Source organism: Parasteatoda tepidariorum, chromosome 8 (genome assembly GCF_043381705.1).
Source record: "Parasteatoda tepidariorum isolate YZ-2023 chromosome 8, CAS_Ptep_4.0, whole genome shotgun sequence".
Lineage (NCBI taxonomy): Eukaryota > Metazoa > Arthropoda > Arachnida > Araneae > Theridiidae > Parasteatoda > Parasteatoda tepidariorum.
Genome location: NC_092211.1, coordinates 91,861,972 through 91,883,021, shown reverse-complemented (window position 1 = coordinate 91,883,021; position 21,050 = coordinate 91,861,972). Strand labels below are relative to the sequence as shown.

At 32.5% G+C, this 21,050-nt stretch overlaps 1 protein-coding gene across 1 annotated transcript in view; it reads left to right on the top strand.

Annotated features, from left to right (window-relative positions):
- Positions 1–317: 317 nt before the first annotated feature.
- Positions 318–21,050, top strand: part of LOC107443297 (very long chain fatty acid elongase 4-like) — a gene marked incomplete at its 3' end in the record, with an annotated part of 27,510 nt that continues 6,777 nt past the window's right edge. Inside the window, 3 exon segments of the mRNA XM_071184712.1 lie at positions 318–432; positions 6,586–6,678; positions 9,863–10,047. Of these exon segments, the coding sequence (XP_071040813.1) occupies positions 6,621–6,678; positions 9,863–10,047 (243 nt within the window).

Genomic DNA, 21,050 nt, shown 5'->3' with positions numbered 1-21,050 from the left:
AAAAATATGTATGAGGAGCCATAACTACTCGAATTTAAGACTATATCCGAAACATTGTCCAAATATGTTGTTTCTCTCCCCTTTCTTCCCATAAAAATCATATTGTTAATAAGATATCAGCATCGATTTTTATTTTATTTTAAACTTTCATCAGTTTTTCTGAAAAATGAATCCAATATAAATACGAAAATTAAATATTTTTCTTTCCTGTTTAAAGTTTCCTGGTTAAAGTTTCCTGTTTAATATTAGTTACTCAATGGTGTTGAAAAAAGAAAAAAAAAAGAAAACGTTGCTTCCTCTTTTTTTTTTTTTTAAAGGCGATCTATACACTAATGATAGTGATAAAGGAAGAAGGGGGTTAGATAATATAAGTAGCCACGAAAAGAAAGTGTGTCCTCATTTCAAGGCTATTCAGAGAGGAGCTGTACCTAGGTAAGATTATTGTTATATTCATATATCTATTTTATTCATATAGTGTTCATGTATCTAATGTATTTTACTTTTTATTTTAGTAGTATTCATTTTTTATAATTTATGATAATTATTAGAATTTATTTTTAAAGTTTACGAAACTTGTCACGAAAAAAAGAACTTGTTACTTGAAAAGATGCATCTCTATCTGTAAAACAAGATAAAAACCAAAAAATGACGCTGCATGATTGTGTATCAACAGCAGGTTTGCGAAACATTAAATTAAATTTGCTATATATCGCATAAAATAAAGACCCCTTCTCCGACTTAATAATAGACGAATAAATCAATAGAAAATGAAAATATACCAATTCTGGTCAAAATCTAGAAAAGAACATCTTCTTTATGCGAAGGCAATTTACTTATATGATACTACATTATCCATCTCTATAAAGATATAAACTTGCTCCTGCTGTAACTGTAACTGGTTTGACATCTGAAATCAATAACTAACAACAACTGCAATCACATTAAATTCAGTTATTTATTTTTCGGAATGTATATTCTTTCCTTTTGTATTTATTTCGTATTTACTTGTATTTATTTACTATCGACACACGATTACCTAATTTGGTTCCACTATTTCATTATTTGAATACCAAAATTAATCTTTGCATCCATATATATTTTATTTATATTAAAATAGGCTCAAAATACTTTCCATTGTAAAGAGTATGTGAATTATAATGACGGCAAACATGATTTTTTAGTTCAGGTAACAAATTTTACAATAATTAAATGCGATCGACAACAGCCACTCCAAAAATAAGGAGAGTAAGTCGTTAAAGGTCATTGGATTGTAAATTAGCATCTCTTTAGGGAACAGAAATCATCCAACAAAGTAGCTGATTATTTTTCATCTTAGATTTAAAAAAAGAAGAGGGAAAACGAAAAATGATTTTTAACTCCTAAACCTACCCAATTAACATTTGTTTTAGGTTCTTAAAAAATTTTGCAATCTGCAGATATATGCATGAGCAAACGAAAAGTTATGATTTTCAGAATTTCTATATAATATACTTCAAGTATAGTGGGATTCTGAAAAATAAAGAAAGACATTTTTTAAAACTTCAATTGTTCTACTTTAAGAAAAATAAAAAAATTGTAAGAACATTTTTTATGCATAATTTTATCTGCATTTTACTCTGCTGTGTTAAATTAAATCTAATTTTTAAAATAATAGTTTGCAGACTAAAAGATTTTAGGTCCGACTGACACTGTTATGTCGTTACTCAGAAATTTTTATAATTTCATCATACTGCGTATGAATTTGTTGTAGCATAATATGTATCAAAAATATCAATTAATGATGAGAAAATATTATCTCTCATTCCAACGAAAAAGGGTATAAATTTCAGTGAAAAACCCGGGACCAAAAGTAAATAATTTAAAGAATTTATATGCATTTTATTCCAAGATGAAGATGTAGGATCACTTGCGGTATTATTTTAGAGCATGCGTTGAACAGCCGACCCAATTTTGAATTTATGACAATCAACTCCGTATCGTTATTGCAATTTTGAATCCAACCTAGAACACAAAAAAACCCTTCTAGATCAAGAATTTCGACAAACTAAACTTCGCGGAGGACCTTTTCAAGAATTCACATTTGCGTTACATGGGGTGATGGGAGCGGAAACCACACACGGTTGGGTAGACGGCTAAAGGATTCTAACCCATCTACCAGGATCTGTATCAGCACTGTGGTGGGTATCAACCAGGAACAGAATTCGAATTGATCAGCCTTTTCTACACTGGTGTGCAAAACTTAAGCAACAAGTGCGTTTTTTGTCATTACTCAATCAAGAAATCATCCGATTGACGTGAAATTTGAATATGATGTACATTATTTTGTACTTAAACGATGGTAAAAGAATAGTGGCGCAGAAATGAATATAAAACTTAAAGTAGGGTAAGGAACAAAAAAAGGCTTTATTTGACATATAGTGGCGTTACACATGATTGCCTGAAGAAGCGTAAGTACAACTGGCAGATGTTCCCTAGTATGGGATATGCCCTCCCCTTACTGTAATTGTTGCTTGGCATCGTCTCTCCATGCTAAGCACCAGATTATCCAGGAGTTCTTGGGGTAAACGTCTCCATTCCTCCTTTAACGCATCTTTCAGCTGATGGGTGTTACCAGGAGGATACTGTCGTGTCGCAAGACGTCTCCCTAATGCATCCCACACATGCTCTATGGGATTTAGATCTGGAGAGTAAGCTGGCCAATCCATTCGTGTGATATCTTCACTTTCCAGTAGCTCTTGAACATTAGCAGTACGGTGTGGCCGGGCATTGTCATCCATAAAAATGAAGTCTGGTCCAATGGCCCCTCGGAACAGACGCACATGGGGTAGGATTACCTCATTGCAGTAGCGGTCTCCAGTTACAGAACCTCGGTCGAAGATCTGAAGCTCAGTCCGCCCGTTCAACATAATGCCACCCCAGACGACAACTCCAGGACCACCGTAACGATCTCTTTCCGCGATGTTATTGGGATGAAATCGAGCTCCAACCTCTCTCCAGATCAACTGACGTTGAGAATCGCTTGTAGCACTAAAACGACTCTCATCTGTGAAGAGGACGCGACTCCATTGATGAGGTGTCCAGGTTTCGTGTTCTCTGCACCACTCTAAACGGTGCCGCCGATGGCTAACTTTTAAAGGTATGCAGCGTTCAGGACGTCTAGCAAATAAGCCACCTTTGTGGAGGCGTCTGGCCACTGTAAATCTTGATACTTGTCGTCCTGTGGCTGTGCACAGTTGCTGAGATATGGCGCTCGCTGACTGAAAACGGTTTCTTTTCGCCTGGAGGACAATGTAACGGTCATCTCTTGGTGTTGTTTTCCTTGGACGGCCACCACCAACCTTCCGAACAGCTGAACCAGTAGTTTTAAAGGCATTCCAAGCACGAGAAACAACACTTTTGTTGATCCCGAACTCTTTGGCGACACTGGTCACACTACGCCGCTCCTCAAGCTTCCCAATCATTCTTCCTCGAGTAAAGTCGTCTAAATGATTTCTTGACATGTTTCACAAAACAAATCACTTGCAGTTGCAGCGAATGTCTTTAACTACGGTGCTCCTCATCCTTTTATCACAGCTTTGACCTGCGCGCTGATCCATAAGGTTTACGTACACTTACATCACCTACGACGTTTTATTTCTAAAATTTTACATACAAATAATCTTTCTACTGAATTACGTGCACATTATACTGCAATTTCATGGATATCTTATACTTTGTTGGGGAGCTGTGGCCGAAAAACCACTTGTTGCTTAAGTTTTGCACATCAGTGTAGAATTCCCCGTAAATTATACGCAAATTTTTGGAAAATCGGTAATGTCAATACGCATAAATTTTTATTTAATATTTACGGAATGATATTACCATTGAGATATACGGTTCAAACGAATTAAAAGAGTTTTTAAACACAATTAAAAAAATAAATTTATCCAACCATTATTTCACGTAAAAAATAATTTTCAATAATCATTTTTTAAATGCTGTTTTGCTTAAAAAGAATTCGAAAAAGTTTCTAATTGAAAGTTAGACAGTTTTTTTACATCGGTTTGAATAATGTAGATTTAAATGTTACAATAAAAATTTTGAACAAATCCGCTCAAATAGGTCCTGAGGTTTAAAATATAAAATAAGTCACCTATTTAAAATCTGGTGTCTTGTAATCTATTTGACCGATTTTCGTAGAAATTTTTTATTTTAGCTTTCCATAGCCTACAATGAGGTAAGATTTTGTATGCTTAACTTTTCAAAAAATTTCCGATCATTTATTAAATAAAATAATCAAGGAAAATTGAAAATAATTTCATTTGCATAAAATTTTCTTTGTATAATCGAGTTTTATCAGAGTTCGAGTGAACAAATTTTTTTATTTCGCTAACTCAAAAAAATGGAAATAAAATTAATTTAGGAATTTGATTTTTCGACCACTCTCCGAACATGTCTTTCAAGGTTCAGACTACTTCACTCATATTTTCATGAGAAATCAAAACTCATGGAAAGAAAAGAAATTCAATGAATGCAGGTTTTTGTGTTCGTAATATTATAAATTATTATTAGCATTAATAAATTAGCATATTTAAAGTTAATTCTCTGATTTTCCATCAGCTCGTAAAAATCCGCTCTTGCAAAAAAATTTATTCAGAAATTTTTTTTCAACGCATTTTTAAAGTTTTAAACGACACACTTCAAACTGATCGGATAAAACTATTTTTGTTTGAAATAAAATCAGTTTCTGAAAGTTTTAAATAACACAGTAATTGTTTTGTTACGTATTTATAATTATAAAACCTGAATTTGACGACAAGCTGGTTCGAGAGTAGATTTTAAAATTCGTTTCATAAATATTGTACAGATACTTTCACATCGTAGTATTTTTCAAGCAAAATTGTTCAAAAATGGGACTATGAAAGAAATGATAAATCCACTCTTTCAACTACAGACTCTGATCCGAAATAATGCATAAAATTGACACAATTAATATTTTCATCTGATGGTTCTCCTGAATGAATCAGCACCTTTTCTCTCTTAACTTTGAATACAGCTTGTTTATTCTGTAGAATTGAGTTTTAAAAACTCAACTATAAACGAAATAAACTCGTGGTGGTCAGATGGTCTTTAGAAATATTAGTAGGGTGACGTCATCGATCCACAAGCCATCCACGTTGATCAATAAGTTTGTAAAAAATAATTAAACAACGAAACTCAGAAAAACTTAACAGAATCGTTCACATTTAGATTTATAACAATTACTAATGCTATTTAAACATTTTTTTCGGATCGGGGACCAGACATAAGAGAACATGCTCCGAAACAGTTAAATTTGTAAGAATGACTGATGGTAAACTAATGAGAAGGAAAAAAAAAATCTTTCCAGCACGGACTAACTAAAGGGAAATTTTTTTAGGTAAAAAATTACTGCTTGTAGTCGATCTCCAACTTTCTAGCACAAATTGTTCCGGAGTTACAACAGATACGACATAGCTTTTAGATACCGCAGACAAACATAACCATCGAATAAGCACAAAGTATATTCTTGTTCATTGCTACGCATTCCAAAGTCTCTCTCTATTAAAAAAAATCGTACGGTGTTCAACTTTACCTTACATTTTTGTTTTTCTGCAAAAATATTATGAGACTTTGAAACTAGAATTGACGAAACTATGAAAAAGTTATCCAAGTAATACAATGGCATATAAAAAAATGTTATTCGATTTTTAGTTCAAGAATTATCAGCTGTTAAATTTGTAGTAAAAAATGCCAGGTGAGGCGATTGACAGCTTGCGACTACAGAGTTGAAATTTGACTAGTTGAAAGTCCATTTTCATTCATTTACTTAACACTAGCTCATTTTTTTTTTTTTTTTTTTGAGATTCTAATTATTGCGAATTTTAATTGGTTCTAACGAGAATTTTTTTCAATTTCTTTTGCTTTAACTAATGACGGTTTTACCATTGTTGCAGAAAATTTTATTTTTCCTGATGATCTTCATTTTACAAGCTCCCGCTTTATTTGATGTCAAAGGATAAAAAATGAGTAAATGTAATTAAAAAATTGAAAAAGCTAGTAGATATTGCCTAAAAATCATAACATTCAAAGTTTTTTTTTTTTAAATTAAAAAACCACTATAAACAGATAAGATAAAATTTAAAAAACCACAAAGAGATAAAATTTAAAAAACCACTTGCAATTTGAACTCTTACATGATATGAAGTTACATATTGTTAACAAGTCTCGCATTCAATTTTGCTAAGTTAAATTTTAGTTTTTTATGTACATAAGCATTTAAAGTATCGAAAAGTGATGAACACATAAGGAAAGAAAGCTGTCCCCGCTCAGAAATCGGTTTAGGAGAAGGGTGTGAAAACTAGAAACATATTGTGTTATTTTATAAAAGAAACTTCTTGAATGAAGTCAGGGTTCAACTTTTTTTACATCGCAGTGTAATCTAGCTTAATAGTACCTATAGATCCCTAAACAAACTTTTCCTTTATTTCAAACAGACAATTTATGTTACGTTTCATTTGCCGTTGGATTCAATTCAGTAGGATCGTGATTTTTTTTATAATGATTTTTTTTAATGATTTTTTTTAGATCTGAATACAGCCGGAATATCTGAGAAACCTGCTATGGCGCACATGATTTCTAAAAAATACGACGCTGTTCAGCACTTCCTGTTCAGCACTGGTAAGTCATTATTCTCTCAACCCGAAGTATATCCTTTTAAACGGCCTCTAATTGAGTCAGAAATTATCATTATTAGACAGGACGCAGTAGGTTGAATGATGCAATCTCCTATTTTTAATTTTAGCTAGGTTCAAAAATTTCTAAATACACGTGAGTAAAGGATTAGTTTGTTCATTAGTTAAGATTCAGCAAAAAGAATTTTTCAATTTTTTTTTAAAATACCTTTTTATTTAATAAATTATAACTGATAATTCAAAGTGATAGTATAGTATAAATAAGTGATAGTATTCCCAATCTACATAATGTTTCTAAAATACATTAATAGCAAAGGGGGAAATTTGACATTGTATACAATGTCCAGGCAATGCAAAAAGACAAAGAGTGAAATATATTTATTTCATGTTGCATGCTCAAAATACTTTCTTGTACTTCACAAGAAAGGTCGCGGTTATCGGCTTAACCGGGTAATAAAGATGTATGGACCATTGTTCAGTAAGCACTTGCTCGGTATTCCCTTCATAGATGACCATTGATCGGTATTTCCCATAGATTTGTTTATCATGGTATACATGACTCCGTTACTCCTTAACTGCTGTCTTCTCCCTAGAGGGTCATAACTTAGCATTACATACACTGATGTTTTTTCCCAGTCGACTATTATTAATGACCCATTAAGTCTCAATAATATGGGATAATGGTATGTTGCAATGACGCTTGTTCACGTGAATGTTACGTCCATATTACATCATTCTTAACTACCCATCGTTTACTTAAAAAGATTATCCTGATTATTCAGAATTACCAAACCATTATTATGTAGAGGAACTGCTTGAAGTTTGTATACTATACACAAGCGGTTTTCAAAAGATGTCACACAGAACCCTAAGGTTCCGTGAAAAAGTTCACCAAGAATTGGAACATTTGTTTTTTTACCAGCTATGATTTTTGAAACTTTTAATTATATTTATATTCAATCTGATAAACCATTATTGTTTTAGTATTGGTTTTTTATGAACTTATTTTAGTAAAATGCAAGTAAATATAAAAAACAACAACATTTAAATGCATGTACGTGTTACAGTAAATGACCGAAATCAAGAGGTGAATGTCGACAATCACATAGTCGCTTTGGTGAATGTCCAAAATATTGGTTATATCCTATTATTTTGCTCGTAGATATTATTATATTTTAATATTTGCTGAGGAAAAACATCAGTGTTCGGAGTGTTACATGCATACTGGGCACTTGACCTCAAAGCACTTAGGGCACTTAACTAGATCTTTATATATATATTTCGGACATTTTCCAAAGCTACCGTGTGATTATCAACATTCACTCATTTCGGTCATTCACAGTTGCTTCAACAATTTCTGATTCCTTTATGTTCGCCAAAAATATTCAGGCAGTTCAGAGTTTTCCTAATTTCGAAACCACTTCAATTTAGATAATACTAATCTAGTATTTATTAGACTTCGATAAGTTTCAAAATCTTTTTAGTGATAAAGATAATTTTACTATCCCTTTTTTAGTAACAAAAAAAATCATATTTTATAGTATCAAGTTTGATTGAATATTGTACCTTATGATAAGGAAAATAAGGCATAAATGTATATATGATTGAATGATAAAGACATGTATTTATAAACGAACCTTATTCACCATTTAATGAAATGACCAAATTTATTAATAAAGATACATCGTTCCATTTTAATTGCTTATTTTTTGTCCTTTTCTTCTCAGCCCTTAAAGTTTATACATACACCAGAATTAGACTAGATTCCGCTAGATTAGATTGCATACACCAGAACTATATTCAACACTGTCTGACATGAAACCTAATTTTAAAATAAAACAATGTTTTCTCATAAAATAGTTTCTAAATAATTAATAGTTAATTGATATGCTCATTTATAAAGTGGGTTCCGTTGATGTGCAGAGTTTGATGTAAGTGTGAAGCTAATTTGGCGAAATTGATAGTTTTTAAGCATGTTTCAAAGATTGAAAAACAATATTGTTCTTTAAGAAGTTCAAGTTTTCTTAAAAATTTTGTTCTTTGTTCCTTTAAAAATAAATTTCGAATTCTCATTCTAATTGCATTAAACATCAATATACGTTAAGTGCTTAATTTTATCTGCATGAAAGTGGAAATGTTTAATTCAGTTATCAGAAAAACTACATTACTACAGCTACAACTACTTTGTTACAACTGTGGTTCACTAAGACGAATTTTTTTTTTAAATGTAGTCACTGCAAACTACTTTGGAATTAGTGAATACTTTGCTACTTTAAGGCGACGAAGTTTGCTGGAGAACTTAATTTAAATCTATGTTCAAAATGGTTTTGAATAAGAAATTGGTTCACATTAATTAAAAGAGAATAACTAAGAAATATTTATTAATGAGCCAGTTGGTTATTCCAAATTTTTTTTTTTTCGAATTTGTTGATTTCACTTCCAACGCTTTATGACTTTTTAGACAGCGAATATTTAATTTAAGATAAACAAAATTATCAAATAATTGCTATTTTGTACTGCTTAATGCTTTTTCTAAAATTTCCCCTGAGATATTAAATACATCGAAAATACGTTCCATTTCTTCGAAATAACATGTTTGCATCACAAGTGTGCATTCCCGTTTGAAAGGGCGACGAAAGTAATTAATAATCTATTTTTCGTAATGACTAGTTTAAATAGTAGTTACACGTGATTTTAATTACGTAATTTCCGTTAAAGGTCAGTTGCAACAGCATTTTCCTGCGCACCCATCAAATTCAAAAAATTAGAGTAGGTACTACTGTGTTTTTGGATTGCTCACTACATTAAAAACTACGAAAAAAAGTAGCGACTACAGAACTATGTATTTGTAGTTCTCTATTTCCAACCACTGGTTTCATGCTTTTTTGATCAATAAAATGCTATTTTTGCAGTTTCTTCTTCTTTCCTTTAGTTTCGTACAAAAACACATTCATTTCTTTTTTAACTGTTAGCATTTGGTGGGAAAAATAACATATTTTGTGCTACGTATGAATAAAGTGAAAAACAATATTAGTAAAACACGCATAAAGTATGGGACATATTTAGTTCCATAAAGCAAATACCTTCCTCAGTGTCTCAACATAGACACTGAAGAAGGTTCTTTTCTGTACTTTTATTTATGTTGTTCAATAAATGAATGTGTTTTTCAGAGGCTGACTACGCGGATCGTATAGGCCGTATACATTATCCTCTCGCCATTGTCTTTGCCTATCTACTCATCGTAAAAGTATTGGGTCCACTCATTATGAAACCATTAAAGCCATTCAAATTAAATGGATTATTGATTGCATTTAACGTCGTCATTATTTTTTGGAATGCGTACATCAGTTACAGCGTAAGTATCTTCCGATTAAATTTAAAAAAATTATCCCCTTGCTAAATTTTTTCCTCCTGTGTTTCTCAACTAAATATAGAAGTTAAAGTAGTTCCTGGATCAAAACAAAATATGAAAATAATGTATAAGGCGCGTGATTGGTGGAAATTTTTAACTGTTTCGTTTTCTCTTTAAGTATTTACCTTAATTAATATTCAGAAAAGAGGTACTCTGATACTATCTGTTCGTGGGGGAGAAAACACGCTTCAAAGCCGGTGTTTGATTGGATTTGCAACAAAGGTGAGGCAAATATTTACATTTGGTCAATAACCTCTGTCAACAGTTTTCTTCTCATAAAATGAATAAACGACTTCTTGTCCAATAGAGCGGCAGTGGACAGATCGTAAAAACACGGTTCCCAGTAAAAGTTAAGCATCACTGACTGCGGTCAGTTAGAGGGTGGGTGACCACTTTGATCAACCTGCGTTGAGACCGAGGGTGCGCGGTATCGGTCCTTCTTAAACTTTTCTACCGTAAAGTGCTCAACATCGAGAGTAGGTAGTCGGGATGCCACAGCAGGGGAGCTATCCCCTCTGCAGAGGATCATCCTCAAGAATGTTTCCCATACCGTCAACCATAGTCTATTGTGCAGCTCTAGCGTGACGCAAATAAAATACGTACCTATCAATAGAGAAAACTTCGGGGTTATTTTAAAAGTTATGGTTTGCATGAAGCGTAGGTATAACTTTTCCATGGGGGTCGTTCAAAAATTTAAAATTAACAAAGTGAAGTGAGGTTAAATTCAAAACAGGTGTCTAATATTTATCCTTTACAGGTTTTTAAATGGAAATTGGTAACGTTTAACTATCCAAAGCTTTGTAATGTAAATTTAAAATTGAATTTTATTTTCAAACTGTATTAGAAAATCTATTAATTTAATATGACACCATGAGGATAAATGAAATGAACGTTGGTTTTCTATCAATTATCTGCAATAACAAAAAACATGTATTTAAAAGTAACTTTAGTTTACAACATGATTTTTAAATTTTTTTATGACTAATAAAATAACAAGACTTTTATAAGTTTTCTGTTTTAAATCGAACTGAAGCCAGTGTATGTTCTAATTACCCCTTGGATGTCTTACTAAAAAATTTCATTGCCAAAACTCTTACTATAGTAAATCTTTTGATTCGAAGCAAATAGAAACTTTATTTTAGTTATCATTCTTTCTTTAAAAAAAAACAATTTACGTTTATTTTGTATTAATTTAGAAAAAATTTCTTTTTAAAGATAAATTCGCCACCTACCGTCGAATCATTTTGGAATCAATCCATTTCTAATAACCCCTTTCGTTTGAATCCTGAAAAAGTTTAGGTTTGAATCCTTAATTTACTTACAATTTCCTTGTTAAAAAATATTTTCGATTTAATAAAAATGTTCTAACAAAATTCTAGGCAAGATAAAACGTTGATTTAAGGGACATTTGATTGGTGTCTCTATTTCTATGCAAAGAAAAGGTAAGATTAGAATTTTAGATAAAACAAATGTTATCTCCCATCTCTGAAACTCATTCAACTTTAAGGGAACACCCATTGATTTTAAAAATATATGACTAATCATTAATTAGTAACTTTTAAAAAGAGTATACAAGAGAATAAAAAACTTATTTTACAGCTGATAACAGTTTTAATGAAATTTTGTATGACAAATGCTTTTTAATTTTGTCATTAGTTATTTAATTTCAGTTGTGTTCGGTATAAAAATAATTCAATGCAACTAAATTATTGCCAGGAATAAACGTTAAATACTATAAAAAGAATATTTTTATGATCTTATTTTTAACTTGGAATTTTTTTTATTGAAATACATTTGTTATATATATTGAAATTTTTCGTACATCGTACGACTTATCTTTTTTTTTTAGGTATATACGTGTTTCACGATTTTTATATATGCAACATTAGCTACTTTGTTTCTTTCATTTTGTTTGCTTTCTCTATTATTTTAACACCAGACTTTGATTTTAACTCCATTTGATTGCTTTTCACTGAGAACGCAATACCATTTGTTTTTAGAGTAGAATAGTCATTTTCATCATTTATTGTGATATTTTGTATTTTGTTTTTTTAATATAGATATAGGACTGCGTAAGTTTTATTAAAACTGCTACAGAGGATGAATATAATATATTGTGAGTCTTAGATTTGTATAGTGCTTTTCTTTTCAATCAAAAATTTAGTTTATTCCAAATACATATTTCCCAGAGAAGAATATAATGATAAATACTTGTTTCGAAATTTGAAATATCGGATTTCTAAAAAAATAACTTTTGTTTTATTTCTCTTAAAGGGATTTTCTATTGAAAATTAAAAAAATTATCATTTGTGATTGATAAAATTATTTCCTACAATCATTACGCATGTTTCTTCAAATCAAAACTTCTGAGCAATTGCCGTTGTTTAAGCTCAAATTTAAAAACTTTGTTAAAACTGTTAAATTTAAAACCCTAAAATGTACGAAATTATTAGTAAAATGTAATAGCTCAAATTTAAAAACTTAAAATGTACGATTGTATCTAATATATATATAAAAAAAACACCTTACTTTAGTCTAAAGTAAATTTCCTTTGCAACCCAATTTCATTGAATATAATATTGAATTTAAAATAACTTATTTCATTTTATGTATTTAATAACTTCATTTTTAATTTTATAAATAACTCAAATACGTTAATTTTATATTATACATTACGTTAAAGTATTTAAATAAGAACAGATTTTCAGTTGTCAACCGGCAGCTTATTATTTTTGTATATTTATTACTTTGATGATAGAATACAAATTTATTTCATTTTCTTAAACAATTACGCGTTTAGAATTACTACTTTTGTAAAATTTAGCATCTTTTTATTTTTTAGAATTATCATTTCGTAATAATTATAACAACATCACGATTACAAAAACCATAGAGAGAACCAACTTATGAAATATATTGCAACTTTAAATCCATTCCAGTTTTAGCATTTACATACATCATCTGATATATATAATTCTCTTACATGGCTCCCAAATTTTGGCTGTATTTCTTTTCCGCCGGTGGCAACGTTTGCTTTGTTTTGTTTACGTTTTAAAAAAAAACACCAAAGCATTCTGCCTTTAAATGATGTGTTTCTGATTGAAGAATTAAGGATGGATTTAAGAAGAGCTGTGAAGTAGTGGCTCCCAAATTTCGCTGTATTTGTTTTCCGCTGGTGGTAACGTTTGCTTTGTTTTGTTTACGTTTTGAAAACACCAAAGCATTCTTCCTTTTAATGATGTGTTTCTGATTAAGAATTAAGGATGGATTTAAGAAGAGCTGTGAAGTATTATTGCAATAACAGTCGTCGAAGAATTCTTAGAGAGAGTGAAACTTCCGAGGAAGCCAGCTATCGCCGTGCCAATCGCGTAGAGGCGGACAGGTTGCGACGTGCAGCACGTGATCGTGGTATCGGCATTTGCGATATAGCGTTACTAACGGAGCATGATTGCGGGTCGATGACTGAAAATTGCCAATATTGTTCTGCACTGTATTGGAAGAAGGAGGAAAACTGTAGCAAACGTTATAAGAAATGTTGCCATGGTGGTAAAGTACAGTTGCCAGATCTTGGCACTCTTCCTTTTCTACTCCAAGATCTTCTGACCGGCAATTCCTCGGACTCAAAAAATTATCGATCTCACATAAGGGAATACAATGCTGCTTTTGCTTTTGCTTCTATGGGAGCCCAAATAAAGGCCCCTCCAGGAACTGGGCCATAGGCCATACTCTTTTCGAATCCATGACCAGATCTACCATATGGTGTCCCACTTTATGCTGGCAGGGAAAACAATTCTGGATACCGACAGTTATATATATATATATGACTCGAGCAAGGCTACAGAGAGAAGAAAGGGAAGAAACGAAGGGTGTTCAGAAATCGTTATGAAAAAGTTGGATGATATGTTGCGTCAAGTAAATCCCTTTGCAGATTCTTTCACCAAGATGCATCAAATTGTTCAAAATAATCTAACAGTTCCCGTAAAGATGGTTTTTATGGAGGATGGCAACCTGTATCTGCGGAGATATAACAAACCTACAACTACAACTGAGGTTGCTGATGATATCATAACAAAATGCATGATCCATGGGCCGTGTGGCCCTTTGAATCCTAATTCCCCGTGCATGAGAGATGGGGAGTGTTCAAAAAAATTTCCTAAGGAATTCAATGAATGTATTGAAGAAAATGCTAACGGATACCCTGTATATCAGCGTAGACCAAAAGAGCCTGTCAAAGTGGGAAAATATGAAATAGACAACAGATGGGTTGTCCCATACAATCCCTGGCTTTCTAAGAAATTTAATGCACACATTAATGTAGAAGTATGCGCTTCTGTGAAAAGCATTAAGTACCTCTACAAATATGTCTACAAAGGTCATGACTCTGCTTCTATCAGGCTCACAACTGAAAGCGGAAGACTTGACCATGATGAAATAACAACATTTTTAGATGGTAGATATGTAAGTGACTCTGAAGCAATTTGGTGTTTAAGTGAATTTAATATGTCTGACAGATCTCATACAGTCATGTGTCTGGTAGTTCATTTACCACTCCAGCAGCAAATGGTGTTCATTGGTATGCAAGAAGCTCAGGCAGCAGAACAAGCTGCTATGAAGTGTACAACCTTGACAGCTTTTTTTGATTTATATAAAACGGATAATGCAGCTCACAGCTACACTTACTCTGACATTCCCATCACTACGTTTTTGACAAAAGTGGAACAAAATGGAAGAGGCGCCAGCGAGGATCACAGCAGGTGATTGGAAGAATGCCTGTAGTTAGTGTTCAGGACAGTAAAAGATTCTATTTAAGAATGTTGTTACTCAGATGCAAAGGAGTCGTTGGTTTTGAAGATATCCTTACTGTGGACGGAATGCTGGGTACTTCTTTTCAAGAAGCATGTAAGAGGACAGGACTTCTGGAAGGAGATGAACATTGGAACCAGACATTTAGTGAAGCTGCAGAAACACAATTTCCTAATCAGTTGCGGATGGTGTTTGCCATAATATGTGCATTCGGGGAAGTTGAAGATATTCCTCAACTTTGGGAAACACACAAGGATGCTCTTTCTGAAGATTTTATTCATATATATGCTGGGAGTGCTGGCATACAATATGCTTTATCAGAGATTGATAAATTGCTGCAATCATACAATTTAAATTTGGACAAGGTGAAACTTCCTGCAGTTTCATTATCACTGTTTGGCCCATCATCCTATGATGCTTTACAAGAACAGGAAAATGCAGAAATATATAAAAAAAAACTTAACACCGAGCAGAGAGAAGTTTTTGAGACAGTCTCATCAGCTGTTTACAGTAATAACGAAGATTCCTCTAAGTGTTTTTTCTAGATGGACCTGCAGGAACTGGCAAAACGTTTCTTTACACTACTCTTTTGCATACTATTCGAGGGAAAGGGGACATAACAACACCCGTTGCTTCAACAGGCACTGCTGCAATTCTTTTGAATGGTGGCAGAACCGCACATTCTGTCTTTAAAATTCCTATCATATTAAATGCTACTTCCAACATAAAACCTAAGAGTAAAGAGGCAGAAAGGTTGCTTAAAACCAAATTGATTATCTGGTATGGAGCCCCAATGACTCATGCTCATGCCTTTGTCGCTGTCAGAAGATTACTATGTGATATCACACAATGTGAAGAATCATTTGGAGGGAAAGCCATTTTGCTTGATGGGGATTTTCGTCAAGTCCTACCTGTTATTTTACGGGGGTCGAGATCCTTGACTGTGGCAAGCTGCCTTAAAAACCATCATCTTCGGTCAAATTTCATACAACTGACTCTCACACAAAATATGCGAGATCTGGATACAGAAAAAGAGTTTTCGAAGTGGCTTTTGGATGTTGAAGATGGCAAGGATGGGGATATTTTAAATCTCCCTGAAATCTGTTATCCAGAGCTTCAAGATCCCATTGCACTATTGTATGGAGATATCGATTTTAAAAATTTTACACCTCAACACTTAAAAGACAGAGCTATTTTAACAGCTACAAACGACATATCTCAGACCCTAAATAATCAAGTCCTCAGTATCTTGCCTAATGATGAATTTGTATATGAAGCAATGGACAAAATAATTAGCGATTACCCCCAAGACCAGCTAACTTACCCAGAGGAGTTTTTAAACTCTTTAACCCCTACAGGTATGCCTCCACATAAAATTTATCTAAAAATTGGGTGCATTGTAATGCTCTTGAGAAACTTGGCACCATTGCAAGGATTGTGCAATGGCATCAGACTGATTGTCACAAACCTTCAAGGAAATATAATAGAAACTAAAACTATTGATACCGTCAACAAGACTTTTTTTAAACCTCGGTCGCCGATGGTTCCTTCCGACAGCAACATGCCGTTTAAATTTAAACGGAAACAGTTCCCCTTGAGGTGAGCGTTTTGCATGACCATCAATAAATCCCAAGGACAGACTTTTGACAAAATCTGCCTGATGCTGTCTAAGTCAGTTTTTAGTCACGGCCAACTATATGTTGCCCTGTCCCGTGTGCGTTCTTTTCAATCTGTGACTGTAGTAGCTCCAAGCCGAAGGATTTACAATTGTGTGTATAAAGAAGTTTTGGATGAGCAATGATAATGCATATAGCAACACTATTACACATTTTTACATTAATGTTTTCTTGCTATACATTGCTATTTCTGCAATACCATTTGCTTTCATTACAAATTAAATTTGTTAATAATCTCAGCTAGACTGCAAAGTGTATGTCGAGTGAGCGAAGCGAGCATATGATTGCGAAGCAATCCCAGGGGAACTGCGACAGCAGCTCCCGGGGGTTGGCGAGCGATAGCCCCCTAGTAATATATAATTGAATTAAATATAATCTTACCACCAAATGAATTCTTTGAGGGTGGTTTTGGAACCGATTCGAAAACTCCATTTAAAATTAATTAAATTATTTTCACAACAATGTTTCACGATGTATAGAAAGAAATTATTAGTAAAAACCGTATAAAATGTTAATAAAAAGCAAAATGGAAGAGTTGCAAAAAAGCAAAATTGTACAAACAGAAAGTTTGTACAAAATTTAAGCTCGTTAAAGTTTCCTGACTGAATGTCAAGAAAGTGTCTGATTTGAGAGTCTTCTTTAAACTAACCTATAAGTTAGGAGCCGCGTCCTTCCACTGGTTGCATCTCATTTTAATCCTAAAAAGGGGACCAAAAATTCTAGAGAATTTTCCCTGTAAGGCATTTATAACCAGATTCAAAAGTTATCTTCTCCTACATACTATAGATACGTCGCATTATCTCTTAAAAATGATCCTAAGCAGTTATCAAGATAAATATAGATAAAGTAGCGACGCTGTGAAAATTTTCTCATCATAAAAAGGCTTACTTTCTAAGTAAAGGACAGGCTATCGTCAAGAGGATTGCTTCCTTGTTAGTGAAGAACAAATATTTTATATTTTTGAACAAGTAAGAGGCTCATATCGATGTTCTATAATCATTTTTTAAGTTTTGTTTTTAGTTTTTATCTAATGAAAACAATAAAAGAAGCAGGGAGAAAAAATTTAAATTTTTATTTTTTTTAAAAAATGAGTAGTTCGCGAGAATATTTAAAATTGCAACTTACAATTGGGTTTTTGAACCTCTACCTTACCTACTTCCCTGCATGGATATCTAAAGTTTTTCGTCACCTTCCATTAATCTTAAATTCTTCTGAAAAGGTACGAAGAGAGGGAAGAAACAGAAGAAAGGAATACTCAAAATTAACAAAACTTTCTTTGTTTTTGATGACACCGTTTCCTCGCATGTACTCCGAGCGAACATTTCGTCTAAGTGACAACTTCTCCAAGTGTAACTTCTTCAAGGTAATGAATTTAATCAATAGTAAATAAAAATATTTCGTCATTTTAATTTTTTCTAAAGAAAAAAATATTTTCCTTGTAGTTTTCTAATAATCACTTTAACAGCTGAATCAATGCCATCCTATCAAAACGAGAAGGACAGACAGATAAATTACGCGACCACCACTCAAACCATTATTTTCGATCATCTAGTCTCCCTTTCGAGAAACATTTTGGTCATAAATTTGAGAACATGATTTACAGACGAAATGATTCTCAAAACTGACAAAATACAGCAGCACAAGGATTACTGAATCAAGAGTTTTACTTTTGAGGGTAAAGACGAGCGATTATTAAAAAGTGTTTCGTGGAAACCTATAGGGTTCGGTGAGTTAACATTTCGATCATTTACAGGAAATGTTTCAAGTGAAATTGCAGCGGGTTAATTCCTGCATCCGGCAAACTGCTTTTCAAACCGATAGTAATTTCTAGAAACAAATTGAGTCAATCTCTTACATTCATTTGTGCATATTCATGCATCATTTTTATAAGAAAAAGTTTTTAAATTGTTCATAAATTCTCTTATGGGAAAAATATGTTGACGATGTCTTAGTAGTGACTTTCTGACGCCAATATTTAATTTATTTCCGAAACGAATTTTACTTTACCTTTTTTAGATGTAATTAAATATCATTCTTTTCACTTCTGTTTATCCGACTCTTTGCATCCTCATGTTAATTCTAATCAACCTCAGAAAATTTCTGCATGTCATATTTTTGTTTCCTTTTCTCTTCTTTAAACTCCGAACTTTATCTATAGTTGATTCAGCGACCTTCTAATCTTTAAGAGAGAGATGTTATAAAATTGCTGATCTACCGTCCTTTTTAGGCCTGTTTACGAAATCTCTTAAAGATCCTATTAGCTTGTTTAACCGTTGGGGCATTTGCCACATTCCTTGTCAAGGCGACGTTAACTACATTGTACAAATTAGACACGCTTTAATATGAACACGATGTCCATTATCAAGAATGCGAGAAAGCATCAATTGTTGGGATCTTTGGCATAAATTCAATTTCAATAATTCCAAAATTATGTCAACCCTAATCACATCAGCTTGTTTTATTCATATGAATGCCCTTGTTAACGGCATTAATTCTTCACAACCTCTGCCTGGCTCGTGGAATTGCATTTTAGCCTGGTTTACCCCTTTCGGTCACTATGGTATTTTACGGTATAAATGTTTAAACAAATTACTTTTTCAAAAGTTTGTTACTCTAAAACTATTCGACCGATTTCATTCCAATTGCGTAGCTTAAAACTACAAAGTTTAAAAAGTGTAAAAGTTAAAACCATTTTTCGACCATTATATAATAAAATTTTAAAAAAAATTATAAAAAAATTAAATAATAAAATATAATAAATAATTATTCGAAAACAGAATTATTAAATAGAATGAATAATTATTACAAATAAAGAAATAAAAACTACTCTCAAAAACTAAAAATATTCTGTAATGAGCACTCATAGGTATAGTTCGTTCAGTAGAACTTCCTCAGTTCGTTCAGTAGTCCTCCTCGGACGCTGAGTTCATTTCAGAGCGGCAGTAAGAGGAGAAACATCTCCGCGCTTGAAATTGAGACAACCTTTATTACGTACCAAAAGCAAACAGTGAAGTCTATTATACCTTTCGTTACTCCATTATTTTTGAAATGTAAATTTTTAATTTTAAATCATTATCCTTTAAATAAAAATTTCAAACTCTATGTAGAAAAAGGTACTTTTCAAGGTGACAATAGCTGCTAGATGCTCAAGTCATTAAGTGCACAAAATGTAAAAATTGAATACCCTGAATAACTTTTGATCTAATGATCGTATTTTCACGTTTCAATCTTAATGATTCGAATTAATATATATGCTAATTCATTAGTGCAGATAACTTATTTAGCTATGAAATCAATCAAAAGAGGCACTTTTTCTGAATAAGCATGCATTTCTTCGACGGAATTGAATTTTTGACCCTTAAACTAAGGGAAGTGAGTAGACGAGATATACTGAGTAGGGCACGAAATGCTTATAAAGAAGAAATCCAAGTTCATTCTTAATAAAAAGTTGATTATTTCAACTTAAATTTTTTTTTATAAATTACATCATCTATATATATAAAAATGAATGTGTGTCTGTCTGTTTGTCCTTTATAGACTTCTAAACCATCCGACAAAAAGCTATGAAACTTGGCATACTGGTAGTTCAAAACACGAGAAAGGTCACTGTCGACATTAGAACATTCTGCAAAAAGCCGTTCCAGCGGTATGAGCGAAAATCGAAATGGAATTTTCTGATTGGTTAAAAGTTAGCCATTGTTTTAAATTTTGCTATAAACGATTCTGTTTTCAAATATCTTGAAGATGACAACAGTGATATTTTCTATCTTGTAGCTCTATTCATTTAGATAGGTAAATTACATACACTTTAATATTTAATTATAATTCGCGCAAGTTTCTTTATGTCAGGTGAGCACAAGCAAGTAAAAACAGCGAGAATAGATTTCTTAATTATTGGTCGTATCACGGATTTAGTATTCGCGATCGCAACGCTCGAGTAAGCCGTCTAGCGGGAGCCTGTAAATATCAGACATTAATTTATCACATTTTTATTTAGTTCCATCAAAATCATTGACTGAATCAGACGCTATTTTTTAGCAGCAAATAAGAAACAAAATTTCCCTAAGGGAAAGGCCGAAGAGCTTGAAAAAAATCTCCAGAATATTAGTAAATCTTTCAGGAACAGAACACGCCAAACATTTGAAGAAAAATTCCTCAATAATTTTTAATTTCTATTATCAACAAACTTGCAACTGATGACTTCCGATTTCGGATACTGTTACAGATGTGTGTATTAAGGTAAAATGCATTTCTTCTGTCTTCAATTCATTACGAATTAAAGTGAAGTCAACATTGCTTTCGTCATTCCAGTGAATAAATATGAATTCAGAACATACAGAATTGTAATAGTTATAGCATATTCTTCTTCGTTATGGAATAGTATATATTTCTGTATCCATATAATTCGGAAAACAACAATAAAAAATTATCCAAGTTACTTGAAATAGTGCCATTTGTGCTGATTCT